The following is a 21,152-nucleotide window of genomic DNA, read 5'->3' as shown; positions in this document are numbered from 1 at the left end:
GAGGATTTAAAAAAACAACAACAGCCAACAACAACACCTGGGTATATGACTCACACTTTACTACTTTTCTGTTTTGAAGTTCATTCATGCTCAGACCTGTGATAGCACCAGTGCTAGCATCTCCACTTAGAACCAGGAGTGCCAACTTGCCCCCACAACTGTGGGTGCCAGGGATCATGGTGTTATGCAGCGTGCATGGCCCCGGCACCCAAAATTATGGGTGCCTGGCCCCTTCATGGGGAATTTTGTGGGTGCTCGGGCACCCAGGGTCTCAGGGAATTGGCACCTATGCTTAGAACTGAGATGGCCACTTGTTTTCTGATGGCATAGAGACTGGCAACATCTGAACCTGGTGGGAAGGTATAGAATATGAGTGGCTCACAGTGTGAGGAACACCCCTCAGGTGTGTAGTTTATGTGCAGCCATTTTGAATGAGGCTGGCTTTATATTTATGATGAGCCACTTCAAAGGGCTGTACATTCTAGCCAGAAAATATTCAAGTCAATCCAGTACTTGAAATTGCTTGTACATCACAGCACTAAGAACTGGACTGGAGTATCTTCCCTCTGATTCTTTTACTTGTACAGAATATTTGAAGGTGTCCAAGATAACAACAAAATAGGTTTTGCACACATGAATGAACAAATGATTTGAATGAAGAAGACTTTTTTCATGCATACCATGGAAAGCCCTTTTCCATGTCCATCATGAGCCACTGAGAATGTCCTACTGATTATTCCAGTTCTGTGCCATATTCACATCTTAGGGATAAACTAGCCACCTTGAGCACCCTTGGATGGAAAACTGGAGTATAAATTTACCATCTTGAATAATAAACAAACAATATGAAATGGTTGTGAAAAGGACCTCCCATTTAGTTTGCTATTTTTCATAGCAACCTATTCAGCTCAGGACTATGGCACTGAGTGAGGATTAAAAACAAAGAACAGAAACACATTTTTCACCCTTGCTTGCTTCTCATTGTAAACCACCCCTCAACATTGCTATTTGCCTGGGGTGGGTGGAGGAAGAAACATACAGGTATGGAAACCTTCCTTTTTCCCACCTCCTTTGAAAGTTTTGTGTGACTTGCAAACAGCTTAATGAGATTAAAATAAAAAAACAAAAACAACCCAGCCAAACGTTTTGAACATTTCCCCCTAGAAGCCAGTAAGAGCTTATCATTGTGAAGGGAAGGCGATTTAATCTCGACATGGATTGGATCTGCGGTCTAATTTTATATACAGTTCCTATTGTCGTTTTGATACTTTCGGCATGCTGCTTCTCCCTATAAATAGACAGTTTCCTTCCAAAGGAAATGAAACTGTTTGAAATAGAAGGGCCTGTGTTTCTTTGAAATTCATGTGCAATTGTTGGTACGTTATAATATAAGGAAGGCCTTTGACAAAATTCCACATGGATATCTTTAATCTTGGTTTCCTACACAGGCATGTGAAAATGAACACAAAAGACTTTTACAAACCAAAGTAGCAGCCAGTTTGCCAGCAGGTAAATTTCTCTTGCAAAGGGCCAGTCAGGATTTGGGAGGAAGTTTCTTTGCCTTCCTTGATCAATTTTTTCTTCTTTTAAAATCAAGTGATATGCTTGATTTTATTGCCGAGGTAGTTGTACAGGTCAGTGATGTATAGTAGCGATTTCTTTAATATATTAAAACTCTTCAGGCTAGATTCCCTGCAATTGTTATCTGGCACAACTTCAATAGAGAATGATTGGACAGCTGCCATTCTACACCAGTGGAAATGTTGCCCTTTAGTGTTCGTGTGTGTGGGGGGGTAGTGCTCTTCTCCTCTCCATACAGAGCAAAGGGCATAGACAATTCATCACATGAATACTGTGGCGGTAATTATTCAGTGACGGTGGCAGTGATCTTAAAGGGAAGCTTTCAAGTATACTTCTCACCCTGTGCCAAAGCCATGGTGTTCCTAGTGAGCATTGCTTTGTGATAATTCTTTGTGGGTTGGGAAATGCCTGGATGGTAACCAGTGTCATTGGAAACATAGGGTTGGAAATACAAGACGTGGCAAACATTTAATTAATTAATTAAGAAAAATTCATATCTGACTTTCAAAGAAATATCATGAGACTCTGCAGAACAATTAGACAATGGAAAAATGTGACAATAAAAACTATCAATAAGACAGCAAAACATAACTCTTGATTACAGTAACCAAGGGTGCCAGGAGCTGGTATTAACAGCCAGGCCAGCATGGGTGCTGTGTATCAGTATCAGTATCAGTATCAGTATCAGTATCGAACTTTATTTCGGTCACATATCAGCATAAGATAAAACATATGGATAAACGAAACACATAAAACTTAAAACAGGTAAGGGATAAAAGCTAATAATTAAAAGGTGATGATACCATACATAACTTAAAAAGATAAAAACAAGGACAGATAGTTGAAAGCGACTTTAAGGGAGGGAACCATCTTTCTATCCCTTTAAATAATTTGTCCTGTTTCTCAGCATCCTATTGCAATTAAAATGTTCATGAACATTCCATGGCACCTCTGTAGCTCAGCTTTGTTGAAACAATCCCTCCCTCTCCCTCTCCCTCTCTCCCTCCCTCTCTCTCTCTCTCTCTCTCTCTCTCTCTCTCTCTCTCTCTCTCTCTCTCTCTGTGTGTGTGTATGTTTTGTTGGGGCAGGGGTTGTTTCAGTATTGTCAAATTAACTGAGGGCCTGGGATCTATAACCTCTTGTTTTAATACAGTAATTGATACAGGATGACTGTGTGTTCAAGTGCTTGTCCAGTAGTCACATGCTAGGAAAGTTCAGGATGTACCTGTAGCTTATTCTCTCCTTATGGAGGGATAAAGCTTTCCTAAAGAGCTTGACCTTGCACTTCCCAAACAAGCCATGCCTCAGTGGATATTTTCCAGGCTCTATACCAGGGAGACAACTCTGAATTCTCTACAAGCATCTAAATTATACTCTTCCTGTCACCACCAGAGTCAGAAAATTTCTAGATACTGAGAAAATAAAACCTTGGATAATTTAGTCATGTACCACCCAGGGCTCAGCAATCTCATCTGTACTTGAAATGGAATGCTGTTAAAGTGTGGGTGCAGCACGTATTCCGGAACAAGAGGCATTGACTTCTTCTGTGTCTGCTGAGTTGAATTGCTTTGAGCCTATTGTATTCCACTGATTTTGACTGATGCTTCTTGTGTTTCTTTCCCTCCGCTCATGGATCCCACAGGGTCACCTCCACATAGCCCAGGTGCCACAAGGAGAGCAGGTCCAGATCACGCAAGACAGCGAGGTGAGTCACAGACTGAGTGGCCAGCTGGGCAAAACCTGTCCTGCAGCTGTAGTGATCTTACAGTTCTTAGCATGGCTAACATGTTGATAGAGGGAGGCAACAAGGATGAGGTTAAACTTATGGCATTGTAAAGGAAAGCAGCACATTCCAGTCCTAGGCATGCACCATTGAAATGAAGATATGTAGGACATTGCATATGCCCTTAGTTTATTCTCCCCACCCTTGGTTTCCAGCTGTATTAAAAACACAGCAGGATGAACCAAGGATCACATTCCACTTTATGCATTTATATACACAGATCCACACTTCTTTATAATGTAATGTATGATCATTCATGCAGGGGTTTCCTTTTCAGCTCAGTACACATGACTAGAAGCTGATCTGTATTGTGTCTTCAGCTATTTTTGCTTAAAAGGTGAAAGTAGGAAAGTAGTGCCAGAAGCTGCTCTAAAACTATGTGTATTCAGAACTAGCCATGGATAGCCTAATGATAGCTACTCTGGATCTCATGTGGTGCTGAGGAAACTCCAGAGAGGCTTTGTCTCTTGCGATGTTAACAAATTATGGGAAGAGTCTGTTCCTGCACGCCCATATGACTTAAGAGGGAGTTGTCTTGGACATGAAGGAAAGCAGGATCAGGTCCTTCTTTCATCCATGTGGATAGAAAACATCTGGATTGGAGTTTATTCCAGTTTATCTTCCATTCCTTTGGATGGAAGCAGAATAGTTGTTGACAGCATAAAAAGGATGACAACTGACTGCCCTCCTCTTAGAGGAATACTCATTTTGCCTCTTACATGTGAAAAATCTATGGGAAATTACCTTTTCCCCCTTTCCCCTTGCCTTGTTTCAGGCAGATTCTAAGAGCGTAATTGCAGATTGCATAGAAATGTCTTCCTGTGCTTCATTTCTTCCTTTATGCTTCTAGACCCAGAGGCTTCTCCCAAAATCGGCTGCAGCATTTAGAATCTTTTGTAACTGATGTCTTTTGTGACTTCCATAATGGAGCCCCTGTTTGCCTGTGGAACCGAGTTTTGACAAAAAGAAGAGAAATAGCTGCTAGCTAGTAGAAATGACAGCCCCAGTGTAGCAAATATTTATCCATTTAGGAGAGTTGCATTCTGTTTCAGCCAAAGCTGTAACATACTATATTACTCTACTAATTTTAGGCTGATAGACATTTTGATTTTAGGTATGTCTGCATGTTTGCAAATCTGAGCAAATAAACAAAGGATGCTATTGCTTAAAAGCTAGAACAAAAAACAACAACAACACTACTGTATGTTGATCAGCCACGCTTTCCAGAGAATCACCAGCAGGGCTTTGCATAGTTTGCAATGCATGAACAGAGAAATTCCTGTTGGGTATAGTTTATAGCACCCTAAAGTTCTTGGCTTTTATTGAAACCAACAATGAAGTTTCTAGCCCTCATGGCTGCAAATAAAGTTCAAAAACATATGAGGAATGGTAGATAAAGCCTTAGAAAACAGAAGCAGTCTGAGTAGTTGTGGTGTGAAGCTGCACTCCTTCTAACCTCCCCATAGCAGGTAGCAAAAACTGAACACTTAATTCAGGCAGTGACAAAAGGCTGGTGCCCCCACTTTGGGGGGACATGCAGCTGTGATCGGGAATAGTTGCTTAGAGCTGGGAAATTTGTGGCGGGTTTTAAAAAAAGTATTTTAATTTTCATTGACTGCCAAATGGTTGGGAGGAGAGATAGGCTATGGCAGAATAGAGACCCATAAGAGAATGAGCGGGATGGGAAGTTGAGAATTTAAAATTGCATTTAAAATGTTGTATAATACCACTGTAGTTGAAAAGTGAGTAGGGCCTAAATAAATAAATCAGCTCATTTGCTTAGTTTATTTAGCTGCACCATTCTTGATGCAGAATATAGACATTTATAGCCATTAGCCCTGTCCATGGGGAGGATAGCTTTGTGTATATAAAACAAGGGTTTTATATGGTTCTTACTGCCAGGCACGATAATTCACTTCTAAAACCGAGTGAATTTCCTTAAGTAAAGTAATGAAGAACACTAATAAGGTACAGAAATGTGCCCTTTTTGCAGTTCTGACTTCCTCTTAATTTCTGGCTTACATTTAATGTATAATTTTTCCCCCCAGGGTAACTTGCAGATACATCAGGTTCATGTCGGACAAGATGGCCAGGTAGGGATTCACCTCTTGAATGAACTTCTAAGAAGCATTTGTGATATTGTTGGTGGGAAGCACACTTTTCCTGCATCCTCCTGAGACTAGGCAGTGGTGTTTTTTTTTAATGTAAACAAATTTGAAATGTAATCCAGCCTGTAGCAAATGTGGCTGCCTGACATCCTTGTGTCAGTATATCTTAAAACTTCCTTGAGTGCTGGTTGCCCTGGTGTTGTGCTGAATGGAAAGGATGTTCCTCCTTCCTTATCATCGGCTGTCAGCATGGCCGGATGTGATCAACAAACTCTCCAGACATGGGGATGTTTGATGCTAAAATGATAACGGACACTTGACTTAATCACCATCGTGAGAAAGAGAAGCCTTTCCACATCTGCTTTCATTTATTATAGTAACTGCAAACTTTTTTCTGTAATTCTCAGATGCTTGGGGATATGGTTAGGGATTCTGCACATGCTTAAACAGCTCTCTTCTTACTGTTTTGTATGTCCCAGAGCAGTTCTGTGACTGTGGTGAGTCTTTTTACCAAGGGAACTTCCAGTCAATAGCCTAAAGTATGAACATACCCTCACAAGGACATTTGAACCTAGTCCATAAAACTATAATGTGCAGAATTGTCTTAAGATTACACAGATGTGTGGCACAAGGTGCTAGAAAATCTTACCTAGGAAATATTAACCCAGAGAAAAAATAGCCAAGCTCCAGTCTGCAGAAGCGCTTGCAGTATCAGCTTCTCTGGTGTCACCAGTTGTGTGTCTTCCTCCATTCTCTCTCTCTCTCTCTCTCCCCCCCCCTTGTAATTTTTTTGTCCTGGTAGTTGCTTTGGATTTAGGTCTTGTTTTTCTGGCATGATAGTCCATGGAACCAACAAAATCCTGCCAAAAAGAACTCTCTCTACCTCCACATGTGTTCTATTAGCTCAACGTTTCATATTTCAGTGCACGTTTAATAGAAATACCAAACTGCAGAAATAATTAAACATCGTATTTTAGCTAATGGAGTGTGTACAAGTCTTCAGAACAATGGGAGGGTTCAGTTCTTGGCAACAGATATAGATTCTCCCAGAGGTTTCCTCATTGTCTGTCTTTGTTCTTGTTTGACCTCCATCTACTCTCCTGCTGCTGCCCAAACCTCCTCCTCCCCACTCTTCTTCCTAATGCTGAACTTCAGGGAGTGACCAGGCCCCACAGGTATTGGATGTGTCCATCCTACACAAGGCATGTGGAGATAAGCCCTCAATGTCCTGTACAAGGAGGAGAGCAGAGCATGTTAATAAATGCCTTCTGCTTATTTTCTCTGCCATTTCCTTTGTGCAGCCCAGCAACAGCCCACCTCTTCTAATAACAGAAAATTTAGCATGACTCTAGAAAAATAGAAGTTGGCTAAAGACATTAGATTTTCCAGCTTGCTCAGAGTTTGCTCGCAAATTCTGGCTTTTCAGAAATTGGAAATCAATGGTCGGGAGACTTAATGCCCGCCGGAGCACTCTTCCATTGTCTCCTGAGACAGATGGATGCCAGCCAGCCAGCCAGCCAGCCAACCAACCAACCAGATTTAGTGAGCTCCACCTCTTCAATCTTGAGCAAGAGGTGGAACCTGCATAGAGCTTTCAAAAGGTTTCCTGAGAGCAGGGAGAACAGAGAAGAGAAAAACGTGTTGAAACTGTGTGTCTGGTGTTCCTAGATGGAAGCACTGAGTGCTTTGAAAAAGATCCCCTTTTGTGGTGTTTGAGGATGGATTGATGCGGGGTGTGTGGATGAGAGAGAGAGAGAGAGAGACCGCAAAAGCAAGCATGTGAAGTGGTGATGCATCACCTCAGTTTCTCAGCACTCACAGTGTGGGGAAGAGCAAGAGCAAGGCTCTGTCTCGTCTACTTTTCTCACGCAGCTCCCAGCAGGATACAGCCTCTAAGGCAGAGCTTTGCAAACTTTTCATGTTGGTGACACGCTTTTTAGACATGCATCGTTTTGTGACACAGTAATTCAGTTTTACTAGCAAACCGGAGGCTAAGCTAGCCCCTTTCCAGCCCTGGGAGGAGCGTGGGGAGCGTTTGTGCAACACACCTACACACTGTAGCTGACACACTAACGTGTCGCGACACACAGTTTGGAAAGCTCTACTCTACACTACAGGAATACACACTTGATTTGAAGTGGGGTGGGGAAATTTTCCCACCCTTCTGTAAACAGCCTACTGTTAGCATGCAAATAAATGGGAAATCTGGTTGCAGAATCTGATCTTCCTACTCTCCAAATTTAGACTCTTTTTCTTCAGAATTAGGAAATGATTTGGTAGAAGTTTCACAGGCCTTCGTTACCCTTGAAAGAAGGGTAAATTGTTAGCTTATATACTTATCCAGGGCAAAATGTATTGACAAGTCTTGCTAAAACAGCTGCTTGTGGTGCCATAACAGATGCATGCTTCTCTGCAACCTCTTGTTCATTTTAAGGAGGCTTCTGCAGGATAAGATCCCAGATGATAATTGTCCCTGATGTGATGCTGTGAGGTCTGTGACATTTGGGTCTTCCTGCTGCACACAAGAGCTGAATTTACAGCATCTGTTCCCAGCATGATCAGCCAGAGGAAGCTGAACAGTTGCTATGTGAAGTGCAGTGTGGACGAGTTAGTGTGTTCTAGTGACCTCACAGCCTTATCAGGAACATCCCAATGCAGTTATCTGTAGGAGGACAATCTGTACATCTTAGGGGAAGACTAAAGGGAAAAAACAAGGGGCCCACAAAGGATGTCTATTTTCTCTGCCAGTCGCTGCACTCTAGAACCTGTTTATTTGCAATTAGCTTATGCCAAGAGGCAAATTTGCTTGTTCACAGAGAGATCCAACTATTCACAGAAAAGTCTCAAACCAGCCCTGTTTTAACATTAGCTTTTCATGATACATGTCCCATTCTTTCTCTTCAAATTATACTGATTGCATCTTGCATTTGATTCGTATCAAAGAGGCATCTCATTGGTTAGAGTTTGTTTAATATCTAGTTTTATCCTATAATAGCAAGTTTGTTGCAGATGTTGAAAAAAAATATATACCAGTCTCACACTGTCACTTTTTAAAAATGAGACTTGCTTTAACTGACCAAGTTTAACATAAATAGTCCATAGACTAGGAATATCTCCCTGGTTCAGAAAGAAAGCAAAAGCAAAACAGCCTTCGTTTTTCCTCGTTGAAATAGCTTTCTGGCTTAGTATATATGTTTTATTTTTCTGTTTGTGCAATGGTATATGGCTTCCAGGATTAAATGCAGTGTCCTACACAAGAATAATAAAGGGGACGCGGGTGGCGCTGTGGGTGAAACCACAGAGCCTAGGACTTGCCGATCAGAAGGTTAGCAATTCGAATCCCCACGACGGGGTGAGCTCCTGTTCCTCGGTCCCAGCTCCTGCCCACCTAACAGTTCGAAAGCACGTCACAGTGCAAGTAGATAAATAGGTACCGCTCCAGCGGGAAGGTAAACAGCGGACAAATGCCGGCTCCCTCGGCCAATAAAGCGAGATGAGCGCCGCAACCCCAGGGTCAGCCACGACTGGACCTAATGGTCAGGGGTCCCTTTACCTTTACCTTTTACACAGGAATAAAAAACAACCAAACAATCAAAACCCCTCTAGCAAATACATGTATTGGTCTTAACCGCAGAGTTGATCAGCACATGAAAAGTGTTAACTTGCATACTCTCTTTACACTGTTCCTGCTTAATTCTGAGATAACCTTACTCCACCACAAACTCCTTCAGCTACAGAGCCTCTGATTTAAAAATGTCTGTTGTGCTCCTTTTTTATTTGAATATTTGATTTAATATTTTAATGTTTTATTTTAATAAAAGTCTTTGTTTTTCTCTTTTCCCCTGCCCCGGATGACAGAACTCTGTTATACGTCCCATGCATAGCCAGGTTTAAATAGGGTTAGGGTTACAGGATAAGAACAAAGAAACCAGATAACTACCGTATTTTTCACCCTATAGGACGCACTTTTCCCCCTCCAAAAATGAAGGGGAAATGTGTGTGCGTCCTATGGGGCGAATGCAGGGTGCCCCGTGCTTCGCGCAGATGTCCGCAAGCCTTGTGAGCACGGCGGGGGTTGCCGCCGGGCTTGCAAGGCTTGTGGGTAGCAGCCTGTTCTGGGGGCTGGGGTCGAGGGAAGCTTGGGCTTCCCCTGCCCCAGCCCCACGGCTGGGGGGGGAATATTTTTTTTTATTCATTTCCCCCCCAAAAAACGAGGTGCGTCCTATGGGCCAGTGCGCCCTACAGGGCGAAAAATACTGTAAACAATAATCAACACATCTACTTAAATATAAGCAAGTAGCAGCAGCAGCAGAAGAACCTGGAAAAAAACAGTTGCAAACTAGCTAGGGATGTTGCAAATCATTCAAACATCCAACAGAGCAAACTTAAATTTACAAAGCGGGAGATTGCCTGTAGTATGGGAGTCTCATACAGATCTTCAGATGGGGCGGGGGGAGTGTTCTACAACTGGGCACTGCTACTGAAAAGGTTTTGTCCAATGCCTCTACTAGCAGCACATCTGGCAGTGGTGGGAAGAAGGCCTCTGCGTCCAAACCATACAGCTTGAAAGAGAGTGACCAGCGTTTTGAGTTATGCTCAAAAATGAATTGGCAGAAACCCCACACTCATTCACACAATGTAGAGCGACGCCGAAACTACTGAGCTCTAGTTAGCTTCCAGACGTAGGCTGAAACATGCGTTCTGTTTTCGTGCATATCTGTTCAATGGAAGATTCTCCCTCATCAAATGTGCAAATTTCTACATAAAAAGTGAAGCTTGTGAGAATTTGGTTCAGCTTGAAACATTGTATAGTTTCAGCTTTAAAAGATTGCTGCTTGCCCTGATATCTTCTTGATCAGGCAGTTTAAATAAATGCATGCACAGCTTTCAAAGTTTTTTCTTCTTCAGATTATGAAACATAAGGTTGCTAAGCACCCAAATGTAATCCTTTTAATTCTCTTTACTGACGGCTCGAGTTTGGTTTCCCTCGGGATGCAATTAGGTGGGTGCTTTAAATATAGGCCAGTTCAGTAATTTTTGTTTTGTAAATACTATCTTGACACTCACTCGTGGGGATAGTCTTTTATTATAATGTAGGAATGTTAATAAGGTTTCTTGTGTTTTGGCCTTTTGTGGCATCCATGCCAAAGAGCTGATTCTGCTGGAATCTCTCTCGCTCTCCTGGGCCCTTCTGTTATTTGCATGTGACCAACAGAGGGCAGTGCTAGTAAGATCTTTGTTGCACACTTTTCTAAAGGTTTGAAGAAACGAAGAGGAAACGGAGACACTGGACATCTCCTGCATCCTCTAACTCCGTGTTAGGGGGACACAGGCATTCAGAAGGTGGTTGTTCCAGCTCCTCCAATGCCAGAGGCTCTTTCGCTCTTTTGTGTACACGAAAACTGTTTGCCTGTTTCAGCACATCTGCTTTGAATAATCAAGGCGGAGAAACAAACAAGATTGTTAGGAGAAAAACAACAAAATGAAAAACTAAACGCTGTGCAGCTGGAAACAAGAAACTGCTTGCCTTTTTAAAGAAAAAAAATGAAAAGGAGAAAAATTAGCGTCATTACTGGCAATTCGTTGATAAATGATTGCAAACAGCTTTTCCTGGATTTGCCCTAGTTCTTAGAAACTAAAATATTAATTTGAAGCGAAGAGCTTTAAAACTGTGTTCATAGGAGCTTACAGACAATTCTTTTTCTGATGAAATCTTTTGCAGTTTTCATTTTTGAAAACAGTTTCCACATAAACTTTAGTGGTTTTTAACTTTCCAAAATTGGGAGCTGTCTTATCCCTATGTTCCTGGGGTAAAGTATTCCAAATGGGCATCTCCTTGGCACTCACTTTTTTCAGTGAATAATTTTGCAGTGTTTCCATGCACACTTAGAACTCTTTGTGTGGAGCGAGTTTTTGTTTATTTCTCCATTTCAGGAAGGTGGAGCTTGGAGCTCTAAGGGAGCACAGAGCTTATGGGTTCCATCCCTTCCTGACTCAGAAACAGGTCTTGATCCAGGCAGGTCATTATGTGTGTTTCCCCCCGGCTCCTGCATAGCCCCACATCAGCTAGCCAAGAACTTCATCAATAGCCCTGATGTTCCTGCCATGGTTTACTGTCATTGCTGCAGCCCTGGGGTCGATGAGAGTAAGAGCCAGCCAGAAACCCATGTGGCAGGAGTTGTGCCTCTAGGGTCCCTGGTTCTGTCCTCAGTCTTTTCCAGGCAGGACTGGAACCCTGGAGAGCTGCTGCCAAACAGTGCAGACAGTACTGCTCCAGATGGACCCAATGGTCTGATTCCATATAAAGCAGCTTTCTATATTCCATGTTCTTTCCATCTGCTACTGAGGTGGGTCTGCCATGTTCTTCTTATTGAAAATCCCTAAATACAGATGCTAAGGAGTAAGTGTCACTGAACACAGTAGAACATCAGTCTTTATATGTATAGGATTGAACTGCATGTCTAAGATGTTATATCTCCATTGTAGTTGAGTAGTTTTGATTATCAACCGGTCTTTTAACTGATTATTCAAATCAACACACAAATAAATTTGTGTATCTCCAAAAATTCAGTTTTGGTGCCTTGTTGACATATTGAAGGTAATGCAGAATAACATAAAGCAAAAGATTATTTCTCATTGTTAATATGGGGTTTGTGAAGTTGTTAGTTAAGAGTGGATTGGTTCCTTGTTTTCCCAGCTTACAAAAACCTGAAGTTAATTGTTAAGTATATGATAAAGATATGCATCATTATCTGTACAGTCCCTTTTCATACTTCTAAGTTGGGGGGAAGCCATTGCAGAAAGAGCAGTCGTTTAGCATTTTACAAATTGCTGAAGCTATTTACAGTTTAGGTTTTAGCAGTTTCTGTTTGAGCATTAAAATAGAACCATAACTGTGCCTCAACAGCGTCTTTTAAAGTCTTTTAAAGTTTTAGTTTCTTTTTTTAAGGCAAATTATGAAGGCATATCAGATGTACATAACTTCTGTCCAATTTTGCAAGCGAAGGTTGTTGCCGTCCTCCTTTTACATGCTATTTGTCATGGCAGAGAAAGCAGCAAAAAACTCTATCCTCCCATGAAGTTACTGCTTTGGAATAACAGCTCTGGGTGCTGTATAATGGCTTGTGATATTAAGTTGAATGTAAAATGTCTACTACAGGTTATAAAATTTGATGGCTGCTCTGCAAAATTGTTCATGCTTTAATGGGAAGGGTAAATGCTTAATACTGTGATTGTTATAAGTGTTCCAACACAAGAGAGTGAGTCACACTTCAGCAAATTAGGGCAGGTGCTGGTATTCAAGAGAATTTCAGCAGCTGGGCATACTATAAGCTCTCAGAAGTAAGCAGCAGGAATTGGTGTGCTCTTCAGTCTGGAGTGTAGTTTGCTAAGTATGCTTAATGATAGCTTCACCAGACACAATTCAAAGCAGGTTAAACACATTTAAAGTCCCTTGGAAATAAAATGAGGCTTTCAGCCATTAATTACGTGCTAAAGCCCTGTTGATTACAATGGGAACTAAATTTGGTTTGATATTTATTTATTTATGGGGCTGTCACCTGATTAAAGAAATATTGGTCTATGCATAATATAAAGTTTAGTGAATCAAGTGAATTCTGCCTAAGTTTGCACATGAGAAAACCATAGCTCTGAAGAAAAAGCTTTCTAAGTTTATTTTTAGGTAATGCATATGTGTGCCATAGCAGGCATTGTCTTAGATGTGTCTCCTTAAGATGTGTCACATAAGGAGTCGATGCCTTTTTAAAGATGGTGCATGTACTGTGTTCATAAGTGTTTCTGTTAGAATCATTTACAGATTTTTAAAATAGGCAGATTAATCAGTGGGTGCATTTTCAGTCAACCAGAATGGTTTTTAACCAGCTAATCTAACTTGTTGCCATTAAGCATTATAGCCATATTTACTGATCACTTGTCCCCTCCTGAAAGTGCAGAGTGGATTGCTATTTTAAAAGCATAAAGTCCATTAGGATACTGTCATGCAGTTGAGCCTTTCTTGCCCCCAACCAATCCACTCTCTGAATAGACATTCATGCTGCCTGACTGAGAAGATAAAAAAAGTTCAGATGTATACAGCCAGGACTGTATTGATAAGAAAGTGATACTTCCACACCCAATATGTGAAATATTTCAACCCATGCTGGTTGCTCTCTGGCTGCCTGTGATCAGTGCTGGGCCAGTGTATTTCCTGCTGTAAGGGGCAAAGATGAAAGTGTCATAAAGAGAAAAGCACCACCCCCATAAAATAGATGCACTCTATGCTTTATGAGACTGCCCAGAGTACATAGGAAGCTGAGTCAGACCCTTGCTGCATATAGCTCAGTACTATCTACACTGACTAGCAGTGACTCTCCAGGGTTCCAGGCAGGATTCTCTCCCAGTCCTACCTGGAGATGCCAAGGATTGAATCTGGGACACCTGCATACAAAGCAGATGCTGTGCCACTGAGCCATGGCCATTCCCGAATTGTAGAGGAAACTTGTTGCTTCTTCTGTTGTGGCAGCTACTCAGAATAGATCTATGCATTTTCTCTAAGAATATCAGCTCTCTTTTTATCCATCTTTTTATATCTCAAGTAGCAGCGTTCCTAGATCAGGACTCCTGATTTTAACACCTCCAGTTTTATAATTAATACAATATTTTCCTAGATTTTATTCCCTCTGCAATCTCTTACAAGAACAGCAGACATTCTTAGAATTCATTTAAGTCTAATTCTTTATATTAGTCATTGTCACTTGAATGGTGATGTAATCTCACCCCACATCCCATTTATTGGATTTAAAAAGATCCCAAAGTTTCCATCTTAATTTTGTAACTGTTCCACACCATTAGTTTAACTGCACTCGTTAATTTAAGTTGCTATTTTTAATCTCATGAATCTTTTAAACATGTATTGTATTTTAGTGCCAATGCCATCCTGCTTTTAAGGAAACTTGACAGATGGAAGGAACTATTTTAGGAAGGAAGGTATTGAGCAAGTATTATTAACTTCACCTCCCCCAAAAAACTCTCTAATGCTTTCTTCCTCTATTATAGATAGGTAGCCGTGTTGGTCTGCCAGATACACGCATATCTGAAGAAGTGTGCACGAAAGCTCATACCAAGAACTAACTTAGTTGGTCTTTAAGGTGCTACTGGAAGGAATTTTTTTTGTTTCCTCTATTATATCCTCATGGCCATCACTACTTTGTTTAGATTAGTGCTGTTGTGGCTCAGTAGCTAAGATGTCTGAGTCAGGAAGCCCCCAGTTTAAATGTTGCCCCAGCTACAAGACCCCAAAAAGCATCAAGGCAAGACACCTTTTTTTAAAAAAAATGTTGTTTAAACATTTAAACAACACTTGGCTCACTATGATCCAAAGACCTGCAAGTTGGCTCTGCTGGCTTTGGTTACAGCTTCTTCTTTTGAAATGAACAAGGGGTTCACCAGAGCTCCGCCATGCTCAACTGGATCCTATACCATTCATGGTACACATGGACAGTTTCATGGGACTGTATAGCTCATCTCCTGCAGGTGCGTTCTTTGGGTGGGGTTTCCGAGTGTCAGAGTCCATGGACTAGTCTCTGGTGGAACAGAATGAGCTTTCTGGAAAAGGATAATTCCTCTGTCATATTTTTGGCGTTCTCCTAAGAGGATGGGTTGTGCCATTAAAATTCCTCTCACACAGCCGGGAGTATTTACAGTGCTTTAAAGGATCTGTTCTTTACTTGGAGTATATTATGTTCTTTATTCACCCAAATCTTGTTTTAATATTGCTGTAAACGTAATAAGGAGAGATATGATAAGGCAGGGTAATCTTTTAAAATGAAGGGGAAATAATTTTCTTTGCTTTCAAAGGTGATGTCTGGGCCTAGACTTCATCTCATTACATTTTTTTTTTTGTAATAAAAACTGTCCTCTGTGTGGAATAGCAATGATTACAAAGCTATCTTTCTAGGGAAATCTATCCCTAATCTATGGAAATAATTCTCTCTCTCTCCCTCCTTTTAAAAAAGCATTCTTCATTTGTGATTCTCTGATTATCTGATGAGAACTCTCCCTTAACACTTTTGTACTTGGCCACATGCTACCTCATTTTACCCGTATAAAAATCTGAATCCCTGACCTTTCGCTTCTACTCCCCCTGATTCCAGCAACCTTTGTTGTCGTTTCTATATCTTTCCATGCTGTGCCTGCTAGAGCCTATAGTCATGCTTCCTTTTATTTTCACATAAATGTGTACACTGTATTGCAATGCCCCAGTTTGGCTGGCTCTGAGCTGCTAGTAGCCTTTCAAAATGCAGAACCCCAGGGGTGGAGGGCTCCACCCCCCCATTAATTAGTGCTCTCCTAAAGAACCTGATGCATTGGTTTTTTCAGGCCTGGGATATGCAGTGGGTCTGATCCAAAGGTTGCTCCTTTCCAGCATCCATTGCTGAACAGATCACCCAGTTCCTTCCTTACAAGCAGAACTTTCAATGAAAGGCAAGTCCCGCCTTTCATTGCTTTTACCAGGCTCAATTTGCTTTTCACTGAATGAGAGTGTGGCTCTGTGAGCATGAAAGGTAGAGGATGCAGCAAGGGCAGCAGAAGGTTGCGCAGAGTTGGCACATGGTTGGCTTCCAGATTGGGATCTATAGGCCAGTTCATAATCAGGTAGTCTGAGGACATCAGCTGGCCTGGGTGAGCCTCTCCAGTTGGCTGTTGGGTCCTCTGCCATCTCCATTGCCCTGCACTTCTCTTTTAACCCTGATGGCACTGCTGTCCAACTACCATGTCCCTTGTTTTCCTTACGTGAGTGTGGAGTGTGCGCAGGACAGGCTGTAAAACACAATCTGAAGAGTGCTACCCTAAAAGGAGGAAACAAATATATTTCTGCTTCTACCCAGCTTGAATCTGTGTGATAATGAGTGTGCTACCCTATGTAACAAATACACCAAAATGTGCACTTGTCTTGCTTGTTTGCACAGCATCACATGTCTTGAGAGTGGAAGAAGAAAGGGGTGTGGGGCTGGTTATAGGGCTTTGGGGTCCTTGTGAGATTTGGCTGATAGGAGATAGAAAACTTGAAGAACTGTATACTGAATAATTTTAATTCACCTACTTAATTGTTGAACTAGAAGATCCTAAAACTTACCGTACTTTGGTTTATGAGAAGCTCAAGTGGTGTCCTAGCATCTGCATTCTTCACAGCATAATTGCTTTTTGGAGGAAAGTGGGGGTGAAGTGCAGGAGGTTACATGAGGCACAGGAAATATTTTCTTGTTAATTAAAACATTCTACAAATGAATAACACACTTGTCTTGGGAGGAAAGGACTGGCTAGTGGGTGCCAATTTTTCAGCTCTGCCAAAGCAGGCATGTGAGGATCAAATTAATTGACTTTCTGTTGTTCATTTGCTTAATTCTTTCTTTCTATTACTGCTGGTGTGTGTGTATGCTTTAATTCAGTCAAAAGAGGGCAACATTCCTTCCCTTTTCATTGTCTTTTTGTCTCATCACCGCATTGTGTATTCAATAATTAATTTTTTCATAAATCAATATAGCATTTGTGTCTTCCCCGCCTCCCAGTGCTTCTGAAACATAGCAAAATATTTGTGTTTAGAACAGCCACCGCAAAGCAGAACAAAGGGCTAGCTTATACCAAAAAGCTTCCCCCCCCCAATCCCTTTTTTCCAAGTTGGTGTGATGTTTTAGTTCAGTGTTTTGACAAACTCTGGTTTGAGCTGCAGTGGGAGAGTGTGCCAGTCATGAAGAACCCAGACAAAAGCTGGTTTGTTTTCAGTACAGCTCATCTCTCCTGTCTTTTTTTTTTTAAAAAAAACCTTCTAAGAGTTTGTGGGCTTTATTTAGTTGGTACAACCATATGGTTTGCCAAAAGTAGTGTATTCCTTGTTTAGCTGTTTAGTGGAAACCTTCAGTTGTTCGTTTGAGCCAAAAGCTTTGGTCTTTGGCAGTGGGGCATTGCTGCAAGGATGTAAGTGACATTATTGCTGTGACTGTGAAACTCCGAATAAAGACCATGCCAGCTGCTCCTTTATTTCAAACTAGCAAAATATCTGTAATAATTATGGGGTGGTTTGTGTATATGTGTGGTAGGTAGGGTTGCCGGAGAATTTGGATGGGAAGAAAATGGAAATTGATGCAGTTTGCATGTTCAACTGTGATCAGGAATAGAAATCAGTCAAACAAAAAATGAGTGGTATTCATTCATGTAGTATTAGCCTCTTGGGCTTGCTGATCAGAAGGTCGATGGTTCAAATCCCCGTGATGGGGTGAGCTCCCGTTGCTCTGTCCCAGCTCCTGCCAACCTAGCAGTTTAAAAGCATGCCAGTGCAAGTTGATAAATAGATACTGCTGCGTCAGGAAGGTAAATGGCGTTTCCGTGCGCTCTGGCACTTGTCATGGTCCTCCATGCACCAGTAGCAGTTTAGTCATGATGGCCACATGACCTGGAAAACTGTCTGTGGACAAACGCCTGCTCCCTTGGCCTGAAAGTGAGATGAGTGCCGCAACCCCAGAGTCACCTTTGACTGGACTTAACCATCCAGGGGTCCTTTTCCTTTAGTAGTAATAAATGACTTTGTAAACATTGTGTTCACATTTCCTTTACATTGAAATAATGTAAGTTATGTAAGTTACATAACTTACTTTAAATAGTGGACAGCAAGATGGATAATGTGGTGTTTGGTGGAAACTGAACTGCAGTGGAGCAGAAATCACTGCCTTCTTACATCTGTAGTGGCAAGGTTTACATACAGCAGGGAACTGGGAAGCACCTCTGAGCTCTCTTGGTTGTACCCAAATGTTATACAGGTGGAAGGCCACTCAAACAATACCTCCCTCCCAATGCAGTCTGCATTACCTGTACTGCCTCTGTTGGGAGTTGTTAGTAATGAAGTGGGCAGGTTTGTGCTTGCTGAAAGTCTGAGCTTGGTGAGGCACTGCCCCTCTTGTCCCAAAGGTCCAGCCTCCATAAATAGGTTTTCAAAGCCCATCGATAAATGTGAAAAGAGGAAAGCCATTCAAGCCAGGGGCTATGCACAACTAGTGGTAGTGAATTCTGCAAATTCATTATGCATCATGTAAGGAAGGGACTTCAATGCAAGTTAGAGGTGGAGAAGATTAGGAGTTAGTATAAGGTATAAGCAGTACAACATACTTTTATGTAATTAAATTACAATTATGTAATTGTAATTAAGGCTATGCAGTGCCTTATAGTGAACATAGTAACTGCTACCTCCCTCATGAAGAAATGTATGAAGTTCACATTATACGGGGAAAGTGGTTTTGTGAAGGCATTTACCACGGTAAAAGAGCCTTTAGGAGCCCCCACATAAGTGCCACAAGATGAGGCAGTTTGAATTTGAGTGTGAGACTCACAGTGAGGAGTACGTAGTCAGCTTTCACTGAATACAAGCACTCCAACAATGGTGATGCAGCTCTTTGTGTTGTAATCTTTGTCACATTCTGTCTCCTGGAAAAGGCTCACCGTGAGGTACATCCATGATATCAAAATAACTGATGTCCTCCCACATGTTTGGGTAGCACTATTAATTCCCTCCCCATTTCCAGTTATAGTTGCCAGTGGCAAGCATAGGTTTCTAAAGTTAAAGCTCATCAAAGCATGCTTGCAATCTTCCATGGTGGATGAGAAGTTCCCATCACTTGATAGCCTATCCATCGATAGCAGCAGGGCTCAAAACACTAAGCAACACAGAACTATCACAAGTTTTGCTTCAAATATTTTTTGTTTCGTATGTAGCAGTGCCTATCCTTTGGTAAGCATTCTTTATTTTAAAATAACAATTCATTTTATCTTTATAAATAATAAAGAAGTTATAAATAAAAAGGTATCCAGCTGACCTCTTACAGCTTATGCCTTTATTTTATTATTATCTATATAGTGCTTATAGTGCTTATAATATTTGAAGTGCTCAGTAACATTGCCTCAAAGTAAAGCTGTGTTCCACTGATTTTTATCTAGCAAAAATGACATCTAGGTGGAAATTGTAAAAGAAACATACTTTAAAGCTAATTGAATCTCAGGGTTTTAGCCCCATGTTGGGCAAATATTTCTTCATTGCAGGGGGTTTGAGTAGATGACCCTTGTGGTCTCTTTCAACTCTATAATTCTGTGAAGGAAGATCCTTTTTGTAGCCAGTACCTAAACAACCTATAGAACCTTGGAAAAAAAGTTACAGATATTTGCTTTCTCCCACCCTAGTTCACTGTAGACAATACATGCCATGGAACTCAACTTTGTGCCCCCCACTCAGTTTGGCACACCAGGTGACTGCCCAGTTCACCCATCCCTGAGGCTTACCCTTTATTCCAGGCTCAAAAGCTGCATCACACCCCAGTTTCCAAGGTCAAAGTTATGTAGATAAAGGAAGTCTTCTGCTAAATGAAAATATTTTGTTTCAATGAACATGAAGTTTTACAGCCTAATAAAAAGAGCTCTAGGGCAAATATGGGTGGAGAGTCAAATTGGGGAGTTGGCATTTCTCTTTATTTCATTTAAAAGGTTCTGGCTGTGAAATTACTTTAGCTAACTATGAGCCATTGTTTCTATATGTTATTAAACAGCCATCTCTAGTCCAAAGTTGTATAACTTTTTGAACTTTAGGAGCAAGTTGACATTTAGGAAATATGGACATGCCACTTTTGGAAAAGCCAAATGAAGGACCAGTTTTGTCAACCTCTCCAGCTGTCTGCACAGATGACCTGAGGCTGCAAAGAGTATCAGGAAGGATGTGCTTAATAAATCTGCTTTTCTCTCTCATCCCCTTCCTAACTTTCCTTGAGCCTTATGTCTGTGAATCGCATGTACTTCTGGGGCTGATCTTCTTATTGTTTCCCCTTTAAAACAAATCCTGATATTACCCCCAATCCCTTTGACTGGCTAATAGGATTAGGCAAAACTGTGCCTTGGAAACTGCATGTAGTTCCCAGGCCGTTGAGTTACACCCCCAAACTGTGTGAAGGTAAGGAAAGTTAATGTAGGAGCGCCAAATGCAAATGTGTGGTGGAGAGTACTGAAGAGTTCCTTTCCTTTCTCATTGCCACATAAGGGGGAAAGTGGTGGTGGCTACAACAGGACAAGGTCTTGCCCCAGAGCAGAAAACCCTTGTTACTACTTCCATGTGGTTATTTAGGCATAGCTAATTACAGTTGACAGGCCTGGGATAGAAAAGCTGGTGGAGCATCAGATTTTTTTCATTTCCCATCTGTTCTTTTGGTAGTTCAGTGTGAAATGTAATCTGGGTTTGATTGCATTAATTTTGTCTTTTTCCATCCTCAACATACTCTGTGGGTGTTCCTATAAAGTGTTGGTTAGCCTTGTGCCATATGTTCATGCTTGACATTTGCTTGGAGACAGGGAACTCTCTGAGCCCTTCTGCTTTATGAGAGAATGAATGTAAGATGGCACAGGGCTCCCAACATAATTAGCTACTAGCTCATAAAGGAACTTGTTGTTTCATGATTTTCTACCATGAGCACAAGTTTTTTTGGGTAAAATAAGCTTGAGATCCCTTCAGAAAGAGAAAGAGAGAGGTTACTAATTAGTTTGCAGGCCCCACTACACTGGTATGCTTCAGGCACTCCTGTTTCTGGGGCCTGTGTTATTTTGCATGCCAGTGAATCTGGTCCTAATATGTTAGTTGTATCCAGTGTATCCAG

General features: G+C 41.4%; 1 protein-coding gene across 3 annotated transcripts in view; it reads left to right on the top strand.

Moving 5' to 3' along the window:
* BANP (BTG3 associated nuclear protein) overlaps positions 1-21,152 on the top strand; it is a 146,843-nt gene that overhangs the window by 76,861 nt on the left and 48,830 nt on the right. The window contains exons 10-11 of one of the 3 annotated variants that reach the window (XM_081920218.1): positions 3,215-3,286; positions 5,413-5,457. In XM_081920218.1, the coding sequence (XP_081776344.1) occupies positions 3,215-3,286; positions 5,413-5,457 (117 nt within the window). Of the gene's footprint in view, positions 1-1,448; positions 2,234-3,214; positions 3,287-5,412; positions 5,458-21,152 lie in introns of those variants that run through there. The other 2 variants (XM_081920219.1, XM_081920220.1) reach the window with 2 other exon arrangements.

Source organism: Podarcis melisellensis (genome assembly GCF_964234715.1).
Source record: "Podarcis melisellensis genome assembly, chromosome: 8".
NCBI lineage: Eukaryota > Metazoa > Chordata > Lepidosauria > Squamata > Lacertidae > Podarcis > Podarcis melisellensis.
The sequence above is the reverse complement of the archived record's forward strand: the minus strand, read 5'-3'. Positions and strand labels throughout refer to the sequence as shown.